General features: G+C 43.0%; 2 protein-coding genes across 7 annotated transcripts in view; one reads left to right on the top strand and one right to left on the bottom strand.

The window, feature by feature from the left end:
• The window catches only part of LOC137357097 (outer mitochondrial transmembrane helix translocase-like), a 37,220-nt gene extending 33,263 nt beyond the window's left edge, over positions 1 to 3,957 (bottom strand). For both annotated transcript variants that reach the window (XM_068023121.1, XM_068023120.1), the window contains exon 1: positions 3,799 to 3,957. The gene's annotated coding sequence lies outside the window, so the exon portion shown is untranslated. The remainder of the gene's footprint in view (positions 1 to 3,798) is intronic.
• An 842-nt stretch (positions 3,958 to 4,799) lies between these two features.
• LOC137357098 (WW domain-binding protein 1-like) lies at positions 4,800 to 17,861 on the top strand. 5 transcript variants are annotated; one of them, XM_068023124.1, is made up of 5 exons: positions 4,884 to 4,970; positions 7,202 to 7,356; positions 11,802 to 11,904; positions 13,000 to 13,161; positions 14,157 to 17,861. In XM_068023124.1, the coding sequence occupies exons 2-5, from the start codon at positions 7,330 to 7,332 to the stop codon at positions 14,777 to 14,779; spliced, it is 915 nt and encodes a 304-aa protein (XP_067879225.1). In that variant the 5' UTR covers positions 4,884 to 4,970; positions 7,202 to 7,329; the 3' UTR covers positions 14,780 to 17,861. The 5 variants fall into 5 exon arrangements, with proteins under 5 accessions (XP_067879223.1, XP_067879225.1, XP_067879226.1 ...); XM_068023125.1 differs by having other exon boundaries at positions 4,896 to 4,970; positions 7,187 to 7,356; XM_068023122.1 differs by lacking the exon at positions 7,202 to 7,356 and having other exon boundaries at positions 4,800 to 4,970.

Raw genomic sequence — 17,861 nt, 5'->3', positions numbered from 1 at the left:
AGCCAAGAATGGGCGATGAAATCTTGGGAGTGTTTGTTGAAATGATGGGACCCCCTGTTGTTTGGGTGACGATGGCAATTATGGATCAGGACATAAATGAGATCAGTGCATTCAAGCACCTCCCAGCTGTCACTGTTACTGTGCCAGTTCCATGTCCTATTGAACATGAGGAGGAACATCTGCAGCTACACATAATATACCAAAACTCACTGGATTCGGTAGGGTACCAGCGGATTGGAAAACCACTAATGTGACACGCCTATTCAAGAAAGGAGGGAGGCAGAAAGCAGGAAACTGCTTAACGTCAGTCATTGGGAAAATGCTTGAGTCGATTATTAAGGAAGAAATAGAAGAACATTTAGAAAAACATAATGCAATCAAACAGAGTCAACATGGTTTTATGAAAGGGAAATTATGTTTAACAAATTTGTTAGAGTTCTTTGAGGATATAACAAGCAGAGTGGATAAAGGTGAACCAGTAGATGTTGTGTATTTGGATTTTCAGAAGGCATTTGATAAGATGCCACATCAAAGGTTATTGCACAAAATAGGAGCTCAGGGTATTGGGGGTAATGTGTTGGCATGGATTGAGGATTGGTTAACACACAGAAGGCAGAAAGTCAGGATAAATGGGTCTTTTTCAGGTTGGAAAGCCGTAACTAGTGGGGTGCCACAAGGATCGGTCCTAGAGCCTCAGCTATTTACTATCTATATTAATGACTTAGAGGAAGGGACAGAGTATAGTGTATCCAAATTTGCTGATGATACAAAAATAGTTGGGAAGGCATGTTGTGATGAGGACACAAAGAATCTGCAAAGGGACATAGATAGGTTGAGTGAGTGGGCAAAAACTTGGCAGATGGTGTTCAATGTGGGAAAGTGTGAGGTCATCCACTTTGGTAGGAAGAATAAAAGGCAGATTATTATTTAGCTGGAGAAAGACTACAAAATACTGCAGTACAGAGGGATCTGGGTGTTCGTGTACATGGAACACAAAAGGTTAGCATGCAGGTGCAGGCAGTAACTAGGAAGGCAAATGGAATTTTGGCCTTTATTGCTAGGGGGTTAGAGTTTAGAAATAGGGAACTCCTGTTACAACTGCACAGGGTGTTGGTGAGGCCACACCAGGAGTACTGCATAGTTCTGGTCCCCGTATGTAAAGAAGGATATACTAGCATTGGAGGCAGTTCAGAAAAGGTTCACTAGGCTGATTCCTGGGATGATGGGGCTGTCTTATCAAGAACGGCTAAACAGGTTAGGCCTTTATTCATTGGAGTTTAGAAGAATGAGAGGTGATCTTATAGAAACATATAAGATTTTAAGGAGGCTTGACAGGGTAGATGTTGAGAAGATGTTTCGACTAGTGGGGGAATCTTGAACTCGGTACATAATTACAGAATAAAGGGGCACACATTGAAAACTGAGATGTGAAGGAATTTCTTCTCTCAGAGGGTGGCGAATTTCTGGAATTCTCTACCTCAGAGAGCTGTGGAGGCTAGGTCACTGAATGTATTTAAAGAGGAGGTAGATAGATTTTTCAAATCTTAGGGAGTCGAGTGTTAGGCGGAACAGGCCCGAAAGAGAAGTTGAGGTCTGGGACAGATCAGCCAGGATCTTATTGAATGGCGGGGCAGGCTTGAGGGGCTGAATGTCCTACTTCAGCTCTTATTTCTTATGTTCTTATGTGCACATTGAACCATCGTAGAAAGCGGTAACTATTTGTCACCTGTCGAGAGAGATGGTACATGCATGCTCTGATGGTAAACAGACAAGGTGTGTAATAGGATTGGGCAGCTTCACCTAACCCTGCAGGGGGTTAAATTACAAGGTGCCGCATGGAGATGTGGGCAGCATATCCCCGAAGTACCGTTCTGAGTTTTGTGAATAACACCAATAATCAGATCGAGTCGGAGAACACAGAGAAAAACATCTGCTCCACTCTTCCTTATCCATGAAGAAATACACTGAAGCACTGATCTTCTACAACGAGATCTTGGATGACAAGCGCTCTTGTGCCACAGTCCTGCAGAAGACCTCGTTCAAGCAGGTTGTAAAGTCACATGCAGATCTACACGTAGAATTCACCAATTAGGCGTGATGCAGTGAGCATAAAGCAGAACAATGGCTTGTCACACTGGGAGAACAAACTCACATGTAACAACCAGCTTCCTCACAAATTCTAACACCTGGGGAAACAGCTGCACAGCACCCCTAAAAGCTCTGGCTGGTCAGTGCCAAACAATAAGGATGCCTGAAGTGATCAAAGGCCTGGGGAGGAAAAGTGACACACACTGCAGCTTCTGCTGGACGCGACCAGCTCGGTTACTTAAGGACAGAGCTGCGAATGTGGATGCTCCTGGTGATTCCACCTTTTATATTTCCCACTTCGAGTGAATCCCCACATGTTCCTGCGTGAGTGCTGCTCCTCGCGAACAATGAAACAACTGCACCTCAGTCGATGCTGGCTGCCTCCAATATGGAGGAAATGGAGCAGAGACTCCTTCATGATTACTTCATAGAAATTATACTCGATTTTATACTGGTGTTGCAAAAGAAAAGTTTTATTTTGATAGTGGTATGGATTGTCCACCACCTGTCAGGTCAGAGACACTATAACCGATCCAATTACCCACTCGTTCAGAGAGGGGCTTCGCATCCAACCCCTCCATTTCACTGGCACTCTCCTTCCCATGAATTTGCCCAGCTCTGTTCATCCATGATCCGATGCACTCTTTATTCTATGCCTCAGTGAACACTTACTTTCTATCCTAACGTGAAAGCACTTCACCCAGTCCCTCCCTTCTTTCTCACTTCACACTGCTTTCAAATTTCGGTTTTCATGAAAATTCCCATTGATAGTACACAACTGTCACAATTAATTACATTAGTATAACTTGGATAGGAGCATCATGGAGAGGGTACTACTTTTTAAATCAGAAATTGTCACCTAACTTTAATTGTCAGGCTAGAGTTCTGTGTCGGTCTTTAATGGACCGACAATGCTCAACCCCTCTCTTTCACTCTGATATACTTGTAAACACTTTCTCACCCCGTTGTCCCTGTACTGCACAATGTGCAGAACTTTGTGGGGGGGAATGGTCCCCGTAGAGGGCCAACGGCCGTCAGATCCCTCCGTGCATGCTCCTTGGTTGAAGCCAACAGGAGGCAACAAGATAATAAAAGCAAAATAGTGCAGATGCTGGAAATCTGAAATAAAAACAAGAAACGCTGGAAATACTCAGCAGGTCTGGCAGCATCTGTGGAGAGAGAAGCAGAGTTAACGTTTCAGGTCAGTGACCCTTCATCAGAACTGGCAAATGTTAGAACTGTAATAGGCTTTAAGCAAATAAAGTGGGCGTGGGGCAAGACACAACAAAAGAGGTGTTGATAGGACAAGGTCACAGAGAATAACTGACCAAAAGGTCATGGAGCAAAGGCAAACGGTATGTTAACGGTGTGGTGAAAGACAAAGCGTCAGTGCAGAGAGTGTGTTAACTGACAGAAAAATGAACAGCCCTGGCCCGAAGCACAAACATGAAAAAGTGGGTAGGCGCAGCAGAAACATACTAAAATAAAATAAATAAAAAACTAAAAATAAAAAGTGGGCCCCGTTATGCTCTGAAATGATTGAACTCAATGTTCAGTCCGGCAAGCTAATTGGTAAATAAGGTCGTGTTCCTCGCGCTTGCCTCGACGTTCACTAGAACAGACAAGAAGATATCACTGCGAAGCAGACCGGGGACGAAGAGCAGCAGCAACAACAACAAAAAAGTCTCTTTTAACGCCTGCAGCCCTTACCTGTCGCCAGTCGCTCGGTTTAAGACAAAACACTCAAGACATTCGGCTGCAAACCACTTCCATCACCGACCCGCCGCCATTTTTGTTGCAACTTGCAACGACGTCCGACCGGGAAACAACTTCGCCACGAAGGTTCCGGTTGCGCTCTAATTGTCCTCCCTGGCATAAATGTTATTCTTGTGTTGAAATATAAAGTATAAAGCAACTTGGAAGAATTGTACCGGTGTATTTTTACGACATTCATTTGCAAGTTGCACTGTTTTCCCCCAATCATTAAATGCTCATGACTGAAGAGGATTTGTAAAGTCTTATCAAGAGCATAGATACAATTCCAATATGTAACATAATTTGTAAGCTGGGTAGCAACCTGTAGCTACTTTAAGAACAGTTATAAAGCTCGAAAATGAAGTGTCAGTATTTCCTATTCACTAACTAAATGTTAAAAGACATGAATGACTCCAAAACAATTTGGGATTATAAGATTGTGTCGCACAACGCAAACATGGGTTCATGGTGAGGCAAACTCAGCAAATACACAGCAAGTCAAACAGCATCTACAAAATGGGTGGGGAATATCATTCCTCATTGCCGGGTACAGCTTCTCAACCCATAATAAAATGAATGACCAGAAGTTGGTTCAGGGATAAAAATTAGCCTGGGGGATCTTTTACAGTTAAAGTTTCAAGGTCTCTAAGCTTTTTTTTTTTCAGAACTCGGTATATAGAGTTCCAGCTTCTGCAGACTCTGCCCTGACAAAAGGTGAATGCTTTGAGACACCTCAACTGGGGACAAAAAAAGTTGCGGAAAACTTTCCACATGCCTGACGGAAAAGTTTTGTCCGCGATGATGGACATGGTGTCCAGCCAATCACGACCTCCAGTCGTGGCCGGGCGACCCGACGTGAACCAATGGGAAACTGGGATGGCGAAAGTGGCGCAGATTGACAGCGGAGCTAGCCAATGGGGTGGCGGGACCGGGAGAGCCCCGGTCTATCCGGGGCCGCGGTGGGCGGGTGCAGGGGGGGTCTCCATGGCCGTTGGAGGCTCGAGCGGAAATTTGAACTAAATGAGCGTCGCCGCGACCGATACATGGATAAGATGATCATCGGGTTTCTCTTCTTCATCTCCCCAGCCTTCCCCGTCGGACCGTCGCGAATGGAACTTCACGCCGAGGTACGGCTTTTGGGGGTGGTGGGGAGCGAGCGCAAGCGGACCTCCGCTCCAGGAAAGTCCGAGGCTTCGGCTGCAGGGGGTAGGCCCCAACCAGAAAGAAAGAAAGCGGGGCGGGGGAGAAGGAATGATAGCACCGGGGCCTTGGCCGCTTGTCTGCCTACAGTATCCCCCAGATTTAAAGGGCCTCTGCCTGCTGACGTGTGTGACCAGGAAGTACCCAGCCCTGTGGGGCCTGTACACAGCAGCAATAAGCTGGTGGGGGAAGGGGGAATACTTGTAAAAAGTTATAAAATGACACCTAAAATGGGAGAGTTTTAAAAGGAACGGGGGTCCAGCAACACACTTTCATTTATATAGCACCTTTAATGTAGAAAACGTCCGCAGGAGCTTCACGAGCACGTTAACAAACGAAAATGAAACATGAAGCCACATAAGGTGATATTAGGACAGATGGCAAAAAGCTCAGTCAAGGAGTAGGTTTCAAGGAGCATCTTAAAGGAAGAGAGGGGCGCGGAGGGGCTTAAGGAGGGAGTTCCAGAATTTAAGACACAGATGGCCGAAGGTCAGGCTGCCAATGGTGGAGCAGTTAAAATCAGAGAAATGCAAGGGCCAGAGTTGGAGGAACACGGAGCACAAATTTTTAAAGGTGATAGGACTTATTAATAAGCTTGGAAGGGAAGCAGAGAGTCGCCTTGGCTTTATTATTTGAGGCACAGAGTGCAAAATGAAGGAATTTCTGTGTGACCAATGGACCTTAATAGGATATCTAAGTATAATAAACTCAAGCTGGCAGGTAATTCTCTAACCTGGAAATAATGGGTTGATCTGTTTACAAGAATACAAAAGCCAGGAAGTTTTGTTAAACCTTTACACAACGTTCATTTATCCTCTATTGAATCTATTTTGGGTAAATATCTCGGTTATGTGTCATAATAGATGCGATAAAATAATTTTTTTGTGTACACACATAGGAAGAGAACACCAAAAATCACTCTTCGTGTTCATTTCTGTTTAATTGAATTTAGAAAGCAAGTGGTTCGATAGGAAAGGAGAGGTATCCTTACTTTTTGCCCACTGAGTTTGCAAACTTGGCATCTCATTTTTAAACCTAGGTGAGGACTGTTCCTCGTGAGTACGGCTTTGACTGACCCAAAAGTGTGAACCAGCTCTGATGTGGCTGGGGTCTCACTTTCAGCATTCCTGTAAAGTTCTATTGTGTCAGGACATTACATAGTTGCTGGGTGGGAGCCAAATTCTTTTTAAGTATATTTCCATTTTTGCGCAATCAACTTGCAGACGTCACAAACTGCCCCAAGTGCTTGTAATTTATGTACATTAGGAGTGGGTTCAGTGTTTCCTGTGCCCAAAGCCCCCCCCATCAGACTTTTGACCTGTGATTCAGGCTTCCCTCAATATAAAATGTCTCCCACAAAGAGCAAAACATAGGCTGTGTGTTGGCAGTGAATGTTCTGAGCAATAGCCCTGTCAGTGTCACTGAAATGACACTTATAAAAGTGTTATGTCAATTCCCACCTGTTAACATTTCTTCCTGTGGAAAAATGTTGTATTGCTATGCAATGTTTGCCATGGGCAGAGCTATTTGAATGTCCAGTTAAATTTTCATTGAACCAGCACTTCTCCCAGAGCACAACACATGTCTGTCCATGTCGGGATGGTGTGTGGCTTGGAGAAGAACTTGGAGGTAATGGTGTTCTTATACGTCTGATGCCTTCGTCCTTTTAGGTAGCAGAGGTAGCTGGTTTGAGAGACGCTGCCAGAGAAGCCTTAAGAGCTGCTATGCGAGTGCACATGGTGGCGACATTGGTGGAGGGAGCAAATGTTTAAGTTGGATTGTACTGTCCTGGATGGTGTTGAGCTTCTTGAGTATTGATGCAGCCAGCACCCATCCAGATGAATGGAGAATATTCCATCACACTCCTGACTTGTGCCTTGTAGATGTACAGGCTTTGGGGAATCAGGTGGTGAGCCACTCGCTGCAGAATTCCCAGCCTCTGACCTGCTCTTGTAGCCACAGTATTTATGTGGCTGATCTAGTTAAGTTTCTGGTCAACAGTCATCCCTCAGGATGTTGATGCTGGGGGATTCAGCGATGGCAATGTGTTTGAATTTACTGGGCAAGTGTATAGATTCTCTCTTGTTGGAGGTGGTTATTACCTGCCACTTGTGTGGCACAAATGTTACTTCAAACTTATCAGCTGGATGTTGTCCAGGTCTTCATGCTTGTGGACATGGACCGCTTTGTTATCTGAGGAGTTGCAAATGGTGCTGAACACTGCAAGAAGGTAACAGATGGAATAGAATGTGAGGAAATGTGAAATTATCCACTTTGCTCAGAAGAATGGAAAAACACAATATTTCCAAACAGGTGAGAGTTTAGTAAATGTTGCTATTCAGAGGTATTTGAGTGTCCTTGTACATAAATCACAAAGATAACATGTGGGTATAACGAGCAGTTAGGAAGGTATGTTAGCCTTTATTGCAAGGGGGTTGTAGTATACGAGTAAGCAACCCTTGCTGCAATTATATAAGGTTTTGGTGAGACCACACCCAGAGTACTGTGTACAGTTTTAGTCTCCATATCTGAAGGAAGGATTTACTGGCCTTAAAGGTGTGGAACAAAAGTTCACTTGATTACTGGAATGAGAGGGTTGTCCTCCGAAGAGCAGTTGAATAGAATGTGCTTATATTCTCTGAAGTTTTGAAGAATGAGAGAGGTCATTGAATTGTAGAAAATTCTGAGAGGTTTTGACCCAGTTGATACTGAAAGGCTGTTTCTCTTGGTCGAAAAGTCTAGAAATAGTGATCACAGTGTCCGGGTAAGAGGTCGGCCATTTAGGACATAGATGAAGAGAAATTTCTTCACTTGGAGGGTTGAGAATCTTTGGAATTCTCTACCCTTGAGGGCTGTGATTGTCAATGGGTATATGCAAGACTGAGATTTTTGGACATGAATGTAATTGAGTGATATGGGGATCAGGTGGAAAAATGGAGTTGATGTAGAAATTCAGCATGAATTCTTACTGAATGGAGCAGCAGGCTCAGAGGGTCATACGGTCTGCTCTTATTTCATAATACAAGTCAGGAAGGCAGTGGAGGTGCTGTGGTTGATCATGATACTCCTGAGTTAGGGGTGAGGTATCCGACCAGGGCCGCTATCGAGTGAGCCCTACCCGAAGTGTCTCTGGAAGGATGTCAGGTAACAATGATGTCCTGTGATGCTTCCCATTGTTAAACAGCCTGTGAATGCTCACTTTTGTGAGGTATGAGATGGTGATTCATGCCTCTGGACCTGTGTAGCAGCAAGGCCTGGACAGCACAGAAGAAAATTGATGAGAAAAAGAGGGGAATGTGTTTTTCTCCTAAAAATAACATGAGTAAACAGTAGGGTGATGTTACAGCTAGTCAGCCACCTTTTAGGGTATCAGACAAGTTATATATAGCATAGGAGATGGATGGTAATGACTTACAGAAGTAATTTGATCATAGTTCTGATGACGAGTGAATATCAGCAGACTCGAGAGATCAAATTACTGCTGTGAACTTGCCACCGATCATTTTAATTTAGTTTTCTAAGTTCTGACATTGAATGTAGCAGATTGCTGAGTCCTAACACAATGGAGGGCAATGCTTCACGTACCCTGCATCAGGCTTTTTGACCTCTGACGATCTAGAAATAGCTGATACGCTGTTTAAAAAAAGGGTGTTTAGGTCAGTTTCTTTTGGTCAAATCAACTGTTTTTGGGTGAAAACACCAAAATAATCCTCTATGCGACACCAGTATTTTCTTTGAATTTTCTCTAGTCCATTTCCTGTTAAAATTTCCCTTCACCTAGAAAAAAATTCATCTTCACTGCCTGGAGAAATGGAAAAATGTAATGTGCTCCTGGGATGGAAAAAATCAAGAAAATCAGGTTTGCATTCATATTTTCATTTTGGGTAATGGTTTAGTGAGGCAGCAGTTAGTAAAGAATCATTTCATAAAAAAATACTTCAGTATAGGCTCAACAATTAGAAAACCATGTCTTTGTTCATTCCTTGCATTCAGATATTGTGCACATTAGGTTGTTGATCAAGACTTGCAAGCAACCTTGAGACAAGTAACTAAATGCAGTGGGTAAGCATTTTGCATTGTACAGTTGCAATAATGAAAATATTCCTTGATATATTTAGCAGTGGTAACTAGGTGCATTTTGATTAATACAGTTAAGGAAGTCTTCATTAAATTTCAAATGGGGAATTTTTCTTGTCAGCAGACTTAACAGACAGGCTGGTTCAAGAGCAGCATTTACAACACCAATACTTGCATTTATAGAGTGTCTTTAACGTGGGAAAATGTCCCAAGGTAATCAGGCAGAGCGTAATAAGACAAAAATTATCACTGAGCTGACGAAGGTGATATTACGACGTGACTAAAACTTTCTCAGAGGTAAGTCGTAAAAGGTAGAGAGAGAGATGGTGCTGCGGAGATTTACAGAGGAATTTCCTGAGCTTACCACCTTGATTGCTGAAGGCACAGTCATCAATGGTGGAGTGAAGGAAATGGGGAGCGCAAAACAGGACTAAAAATTAATATAGTTCAACAAGATATTGGGTGACTTGGTGTGAGTTGGAGTACAAGCAGCAGAGTTTTGAATGACCTTAAATTTATGGATGGTGGATTATAGGCAGCCAGCCGGGAGAGCATTGCAATAGTCTCGGTTGAAGGGGGCAAAAGCATGAATCAGGGTTTCAGTAGAAGCTAAGCTGAAGAAAGGATGTAGAAGGTTAGGGAGGTGGAAGTAAGCAGTCTTCGAGATGGTAAGGATATGGGGGTTGGAAGCTGTGTGAAATAGTCAAAGTTGTAAACAGTCTGATTCAGCCTGAGCCAGTGGCCATAAATAGAGACAATTAGAGGTGGTGGTGAGGTAGAGCTGGATGTTCTCATTCTACTTGCAGAACCTGATGGTGTGCCTTCAGATATGTCAGCAAGGGGCAGCATGTGCATGAGAAATGGAAAAATGTCAATGATTGATCCCTGAGGCACTGTACAGAGGCAGGGAGGAAAGCTATTGCAGGAAATTGTTTAACTGCAACTGGATAGGTAAAAGTGGAACAGGGTGAGGGTAGTCCTGGTGAGCTGGACATTTGAGAGATGTTGGAGGAGGATGAGTTGGTCATCTGTGTCAAAGGCTGCAGAGAGTTCAAGAAGGATAAGGAGTGATAGTGCACCAAGATCATAGTCACAGAGAATGTCATTTGTGACTTGAATTAGGGCTACTTCAATGCTGTGGCAAGGTTAGAAAACTGTTGGAGAGATTCAGACATGGATTTGTGGGAAAGATGGGCATGGATTTAGGAGGTGACATCATGTTCAGGAATTCTGGAGGGAAAAGTTGGAGATGGGGCAGTAGTTTGCAAGGACAGAGGGGTCAATGGTGGTTTTGTGTGAGGCTGATTTGAAATTGAGGCAACAGCACATGAGAGGGAACTGTTGAGTAGAAACTAGTGTAGAGGTCAATAAGAGACATTGGATTGTCTGCAGTTTAGTGGGACTTGAGTCCAGATAGAGGAAGTGGGCCTCGTGGGCAAGTTGAGCTCAGAGAGGGCATGAGGAGAGCTCGGAAAGAACAAAAGATGTGGGTTCAGGACTTGGGGGGGGGGGGGGGGGGTGGTGGGGAAGGATGTAAAAGCAGTAAAACAGAGTCTTAATGTTAGTGATAAGTCCTTGAGCTGCTCACTTGGAGGTGAGGGTACAGGGAACGGTTGAAGGAGTAGTGAGGAGTTTGGCAGAAGTTGGTGCTTGATCTCGCTAATCCATTACTTTTCTATATGCTGAAATCTGTCCCCTTTGGTCTTAATAGAACAAAGATAGGGGTGGTTCCAGGGGAATGACCAGTTTGGTAGAGTTTGAGATTTATTGGGTTCAAGAAACCAAAGGCAGTGGTTGGAGTGTGTTTAAGCAGATTGATCGCTGCAGGATTACCATGTGGAACACAACAACAAAGGATAGACAGTTCGGAATTGAAAAAAAAGTGCCTTTAAGTTTATGGGGGAAGTCTATTCCAAGGCAGGTACAGAATGAAATATAGTTGGAAGAGGAATATGAGTGCTGATGAGAGATGGCCTTCTCTGTTTTGATAGAGAGACCATGTAAAAGGCCAAGAGTGGCTGTGAATCCACATAGAGTTTCTGTGGAAGGAGAAGTTAAGGGAGGATTTCTCTGTAATGATGTACTTTGTGGGAAGGTTGGCAAGAGGATAGGGATTTTGGGATTGCTGCCAATGAGGTAGCAAGGAGTGCCCTGATGAGCACTTTGGAGAATTCCAAGAGCAATATATTTATTCCTGTCATTTAATATGAAGACAACGAAGAACATCCAGGTTAGAATGTTCTGGAATGGTTTCTTGCAAAGGGATGAGGCACATCAGTACTTAAAATAATGGCATTCGGAGCTCTTGAAAATTTGAATTCAGTGCCTGCAATTCACAAGCATTCCATTGTAGTGCAGTTGGGATGAATCATTTGGATCATTCCTCCCAGTCGTATTGAAATTTACTGCTTAACATTAGCATTTCCTTTGTGGAGCTCTTTGCCCGTTCTTTATTAAGAAGTGTTATGAATGTTAAAGTTAGTTTTTTTTAAAAACTTAGGTGGCTTTTCAAAATCCTTCTGGTATGTGATCACATTCCTTGATTAAAACAAGTAGTTTATATAATGCCTTTCTGTCTGCAACAATTTTTCAGATTATCTTTACTCCTTTCTATTTCTTCCAACTTTATAGTGTTTTAGTGTGTACTTGTGGACTATTTTTACTCTCTCATATCTTTTCAGGCCAAAGAACTATGTTTTGGAGTGAACAACGAACCTTACTGGTGTGAGACAGGATACTGCTGTGGGGAGACTGAGTGTTGCACCTACTATTACGAGTTGTGGTGTAAGTTTCTCAGTGTGAGCACAGAAACTTCCTTTAGTTGCCAGAGGATTGTGTTTCTCAGGGTCTTGGGCACAAAGATACTTAAGATCAGAAGGTGGGAGTATAAGCCCCATTCCAGACCGCAGATAGTGAATGTGTTACATCATCACAAGCCCTGCACACAAAGCTCCATTTGTCACAATTGCCGTTCGTTCACTTCTGTCACTCACTGCTCGTGATGGACCCAATGATCCATCTTCCAACTGCTGCTATCCATGGTATATACTTGTCTGTGTACAGGAGATGAAGCAATAATGCTGCCATTGAGGTACTGCACCATGGCCCATATGAAATTGGGAATTGGGCCAATTCACAAGGGTACTCGATACCTCCAATCTAGGATGACAGTTCAGTGCAATACTGAGGGAATCTTGCATCTGCCATCTTTCGGATTATGTGTTAAAACAAGTATCATCTGCATGTTCCAGTGCTTTTTGCAGATGATTAAAAATCTAATGGCATTATCCAAGCAAGAGTAGGGAGTTCTCCCAGTTTTCTGGTTAGTGCAAGTTTTGGTGGTTTTGATTGAGGGAAGAATATTGGTAAAGACAGAGTTTTTTGCTGATTTTTTGGATAGCATCATGGGATCTTTGACATGCCTTGGTCTCATTGGAAAGATGACCCCTCCAACAATGCAGCATTCCCTCAGTACTGTACTTGAATATTAGCCCATGTATGATAGTCCTGCAGTGGGGCTGAAACCCACAGCCTTTATTGGGCAATGCCCACCTTCCCTTCTACTGTCACTGATGTCTACCTCCCATAGATCAGTTCGTCCAACAGACTGTTTAAAATAAGATAATTCTAGATGCTGTAACTTCCATCGGGCTTGCAAAAGCATTGATCTCGATAGGTGCTATTATGCGTTTGAACAGTGCTATATTTGTAAATGGTGCGAGTTACAGCTGTGAAGTAAAAGCCAATGATTTCAGCCTTGTAAGTTGAAGGACTTAGTTCATGTAAAGTTAACTTAAACCTAAATGGTTTGCGCACATCATATTAGCTCATCCAAGTATAATGCAATTCTGAGCAACACTTTTTCTTGGACTATGGCAGGGTTCTGGCTGGTCTGGACTATCATTATTATGCTCAGCTGTTGCTGTGCTTATCGGCACCGGCGTGTGAAACTGCGGCTGCAACAGGAGCAACGTCAGCGGGAGATCAGCTTGATGGCTTACCAAGGTGCTAGCACCTACACAACACAACCATTGGATTTAAGTGAGTATACATGAAATCCGTGCAGAGGGGCATTACACAAAGATTGTCATTGTTGTTAAATCTCAATCTCAACATCCTGGCCGTTACCTATGACCAGAACCTGAACTGGACCGGCCATATAAGTACTGTAGCTGCAAGAGCAGGTCAGAGGCTGGGAATTCTGTGGCAGGTAACTGACCTCCTGACTCCCCAAAGCCTGTCCACCATCTACAAGGCACAAGTCAGGAGTGTGATGGAATACTATCCACTTGCCTGGATGAGTGCAGCTCAACACCATCCAGGACAAAGCAGCCCACTTAATTGGCACCCCATCCACCACCTTAAAAATTCACTCCCTCCACCACCGACACACAGTGGCAGCAGTGTGTACCATCTACAAGTTGCACTGCAGCAACGCTCCAGGGCTCCTTAGTCAGCACCTATCAAACCTGTGACCTTTACTACCGAGAAGGATAAGGGCAGCAGATGCATGGAAACACCTCCACCTGCAAGTTCCCCTCCAAACCACACAGCACCCTGACTTGGAATTGAATTGCCTTTCCTTGCAATGTTGCTGGCTCAAAATCCTGGCACTCCCTTCCAAACAGCACTGTGGGTGTACCTACCCCACATGGACTGCAGCGGTTTAGGGAGGCGGCTCACCACCAGTTTCTTGAGGGAAATTGGGATAGCCACTAAATGCTGGCCTAACCAGCGATGCCCACATCCCGTGAAAATAATTTTTTAAAAGGCCGAATAAAATGAAGTACAGCGCGGACATGTCAAAATTGCTAATTTCTCTTTTCCTGTGCTATACCTATTTTACAAGTCTTTGCTGATATTAACTACAAAAGTTACCATCTCTTCCAAGTAAAGGCACGCTTCACCTTAATGAACAGAAAAATGATCAGGAACGTCTGTATGATATTCAACACATTCATCCTGTGTTTAACTACAGCAACAAATCTTGTCACACAGTCACATTCCACCAGTTAATTCTCTTATTTCCCCAATAGGATTTTGGACAAACTGTAAGCTTCCAGACTATGAGGAAGTGGCAGGGCACCCACCAACACCCCCACCTCCCTATACTGAACTACAGCAGCAGAATGCACAGACATCTAACCATGAAAACGCTGTTGCAGAGAGACAGCCTGCCTTGCAGGAGACTGTAACCTCACCTGTGCAAGAGGCAGTGACACAAGAAGCAGAATCCAACTCCTCCACTTGGGAACGGGAAGATGACCATCAATTGTCTGACACTTCAGGGACATTGCCCAGTTCTCCAACTGACAGGCCAAATGGTGATATCGTTCGGGATGAGGAATCTGCTTTACTTACAGCTTCTGATCTTCAAACGCTGGAGGTAGATTCTGATTTATGCGACCAAGGAGAAGGGAAGGAAGAAAGCTCAAGGCACAGGCGGATCACTGGAGACTCTGGTATAGAGGTGTGCGTGTGCCAGATGGACGAGGACCCTGACCACGAAGAAGTGGGCCTGATGGGCGGTAATGGTGCCCAGGAATGTTGCGAGCCACAGTCGTCTTGTAACTCTCACCTTAGCGCCAAGCAGGCTCAAAATATGCGGCCGGAGCAGCATTCTGCTAAAGAACAAGAGGAGGAAAATGATGTTGTGTAACATGTGCCACTGTTACTGGTACGCAAGAGTAAAACAGATGGTGCAATCTATGACTGCTGACTGTTCAGCATTAATTCTGGGCTTATCTAATGTTTTCCATAAGGTGCCCAAAGTACTTCAGGTGCGACATGCAGGTTGTAGTCTAGAGATGTCGAGTTTGGGATCTGTCCAGGGTTTCACAATCAGGTTGCCGACTCATAAGCCAGAGTTCCTGCTGGTGTTTTTTTTTAATTGACTGTAGCACTACATAATGCATTACTGATTTTCAAATCTTTGTCTTCAGAAACTTATCAAAAACATTCACTTCAGTTCGTGTGTTTTACTTTTTAAAAGGGATGGGAAAAAAGCTTTTCTCCAACCTCCTCCCAAGAACATGCCATTTTGAATAGGAGGGGATGGGGACTGTGAACCAGACCTCTGCCAGTGCTGTTGTGCAGCTTTGATTGGAGGCATGCAGGATTTCTTCCAGTTACTGTAGCTAATGGCATCACTGCTTTTCTCCTTGTCTCCTACACTTGGAGCTCCTCACAAAAAGGCCCGCTGACGATTAATAGATCAGTGCGTGGTGACTCTATGCCCTGTGGTGCAGCACATTGGCTCATTACTGCCATATGCCCCCAGGGTGTCTCTTTCACTTTTAATAAATTATCAAAGTGGACCTGTTAGATTACAACATGTTACCCATCTGAAACAGCCTGGTTCCTGGTAATGCATTGGAGATGGGGCTTTAGTTTTAACAGATGTTGTGTTTTTTAGACTGCAGTAATGCATCAAGTATTTTGAAATACAAGTTTACTTGTTTAAGTTTCATTTTAGATTTGGCCTATTAATTCATTATATTTGTTTAACTGAAAAGCTTACCAATGAATGTTGATGTACAAGTGAAATACAAAAGTCTTCATATTCATGTTAAGGATAGCACCCACAGCAGAAAACAGCTAAACCTAAGGCATTCATTTATAGGATAGCAATGCTGTTTGTACAAGAAGATGGATAATAGTGTGAGATGTGCAACTGACAAATAATCTAGTGTTGTCGTCAGGATTTCAGCAATGCTGGATGTGATATTTTCATCATAAATGGTGGAAAAGTATCTAATAGTACAGTTCTAAAGTCTGTTCTTCTGAACTTGGGCTATGTCTGGAGAGAGAATTTTGAGCTGTATAACAGGGGCAAATACTGGTAGGTACAGGAGTATCACTAGGTGGGAGCAATCAGATGTAATAAATATATTGGGTCAAGTATGTTGCTTTTCTCCTGTGGTTTTACTGATGCCGCTATATTAATTAACCTGGTGACAGTACTGGATCTATATTTCTGCCATTGTGACGGTTCACTTTAAAAACAAAGTGTTGAGTACAGAGTCGTACAAGAATATACAACCGTGCGTACCTCTGATTAATCGGATGGCTATGAAGTCAGTGTAGAGGAGATGATGATAAATCTACCTGGGCAGAACTTCTGACTGCAAGTTCAAAGAAAAGCCCAGTATTACATGTGAGCTAAAAGGAAAATATATCCTAACAGACGCTGCAGAGCACTGGGGGGATTGGTGTAGGGAAAATATCCCAACTGTGTGATAGCTGAAGCTCAGGAATTGTCCCCATGGGCTCTGATGGACCTATATTCTGAACACTCCGCAAAAAAAAAATGGAGGAAAGCATCATGAGCCACACTGAAAATGCTGCTAAAAATCACACTACAAAAAAATTAAAAGGAATCAGGTAAAGAACACAAAAAATTGAGTTGAGAATATTTAGTGAATTGTAATAAAACTAGAGCCAAATGGATCTATGCTTCATATAACATTGGATTAGAATGAAAGACAAATGAGTAACCGGTGCCTTGCAAGGAGTTGGAATGAGAAAACAGGAAGAATCATGACAGCTAGGTAGTAGCAGTAGCATGAGTTTATTATGAAGTAACAAAATGGGCATTGATTAAAGCATCACACATCTTTGCAATGTTCACTCTGAACTTACTGAAAAGCAGTCTAGATGATTGACTTGGATTCAAAAGCAATGGAAATAATAAGGCCAGGTACCACAGATACAAGGAATATAATACAACAGATACTTGAGAATGGAATTTGGCCGTATTTGGAATGTTGATTGACTTTGTCCTCTTAGCATCTATCTGCTAAAGAATAAAAGCTTGCACTCTGCTAGTGCCCCTTTTACACAAACAAACATCACAAGCCACAATACTGTGGAAAGAAACAGCAGTTTCCAAAATATGACCTTCAAGTGAACAGTTAGTAACAGAGCAACTAGGGAGTGTTGTGTACTTGGCTTATCCAGTAACGTCAGATGATGAAGCTAACCAAAAGATAGCCAATGCAGAAAAAGGTATTTTAACAACGTATGAAGGAGTTTCTGTAAAATCAAGCTGATGGTGAGCAAACTGTTTAAATTTCTGATTTGAAAATTCGACCTTGAACAATGAAGCAAGATGATGACTGGAAGTTTTTGAGTTATGGTGTTTTGGACACGTGGAAAATTCAGCTGAACAAGGAAGACTAATGAGGCTCCTTAAATTAGCACAAAAGAGAACTGCAAAGGCTAATCTAGGATGAGAAAAACACATTGTGGTCATATTATTCAAAAGTGAGAAGGAAAGTTGATTTTCACCAGAAAACTTGATAAGGGAGACGTAGTGACAGATAAATAATGCTGTGGCTGGCTGATGGAATGGAAATCACAAGTGTAACTTCAGGTTCCAGTACAATCCATCTGAGCAGAGAGGGGAATATAGGGAGTACTTTGGCCATAAGCCTGGCGAGCAAGAGAGAGAGGGACAATTGAATAAATCTTTGGATTTGTTGATAGTGTCTTTTTTATGTAAGTAATCAGGTGTCCTTTTTAAGTATATTAGCTTGAGGGAGATTGTCATTTTTGCAGTAGTGGAATGTGGTTACATTTTGATGCTTTTTTAATAAACATTTCGATTTTGTAATACTTTGATAGACATTGATAGAAAATGCATGTTCGAAGGTGTGATAAAATCTCATTGTACTATCTCTGAAAATTACAGTGCTGAAGTCTTTTTATAGATAAAATAAAAAAATGGGTTCTTGTTTGGA

This window comes from Heterodontus francisci, chromosome 47, assembly GCF_036365525.1.
Source record: "Heterodontus francisci isolate sHetFra1 chromosome 47, sHetFra1.hap1, whole genome shotgun sequence".
In the NCBI taxonomy this organism is placed as follows: domain Eukaryota; kingdom Metazoa; phylum Chordata; class Chondrichthyes; order Heterodontiformes; family Heterodontidae; genus Heterodontus; species Heterodontus francisci.
Note: the sequence above shows the minus strand (reverse complement) of the source record. Positions and strands in the feature narration are given on the sequence as shown.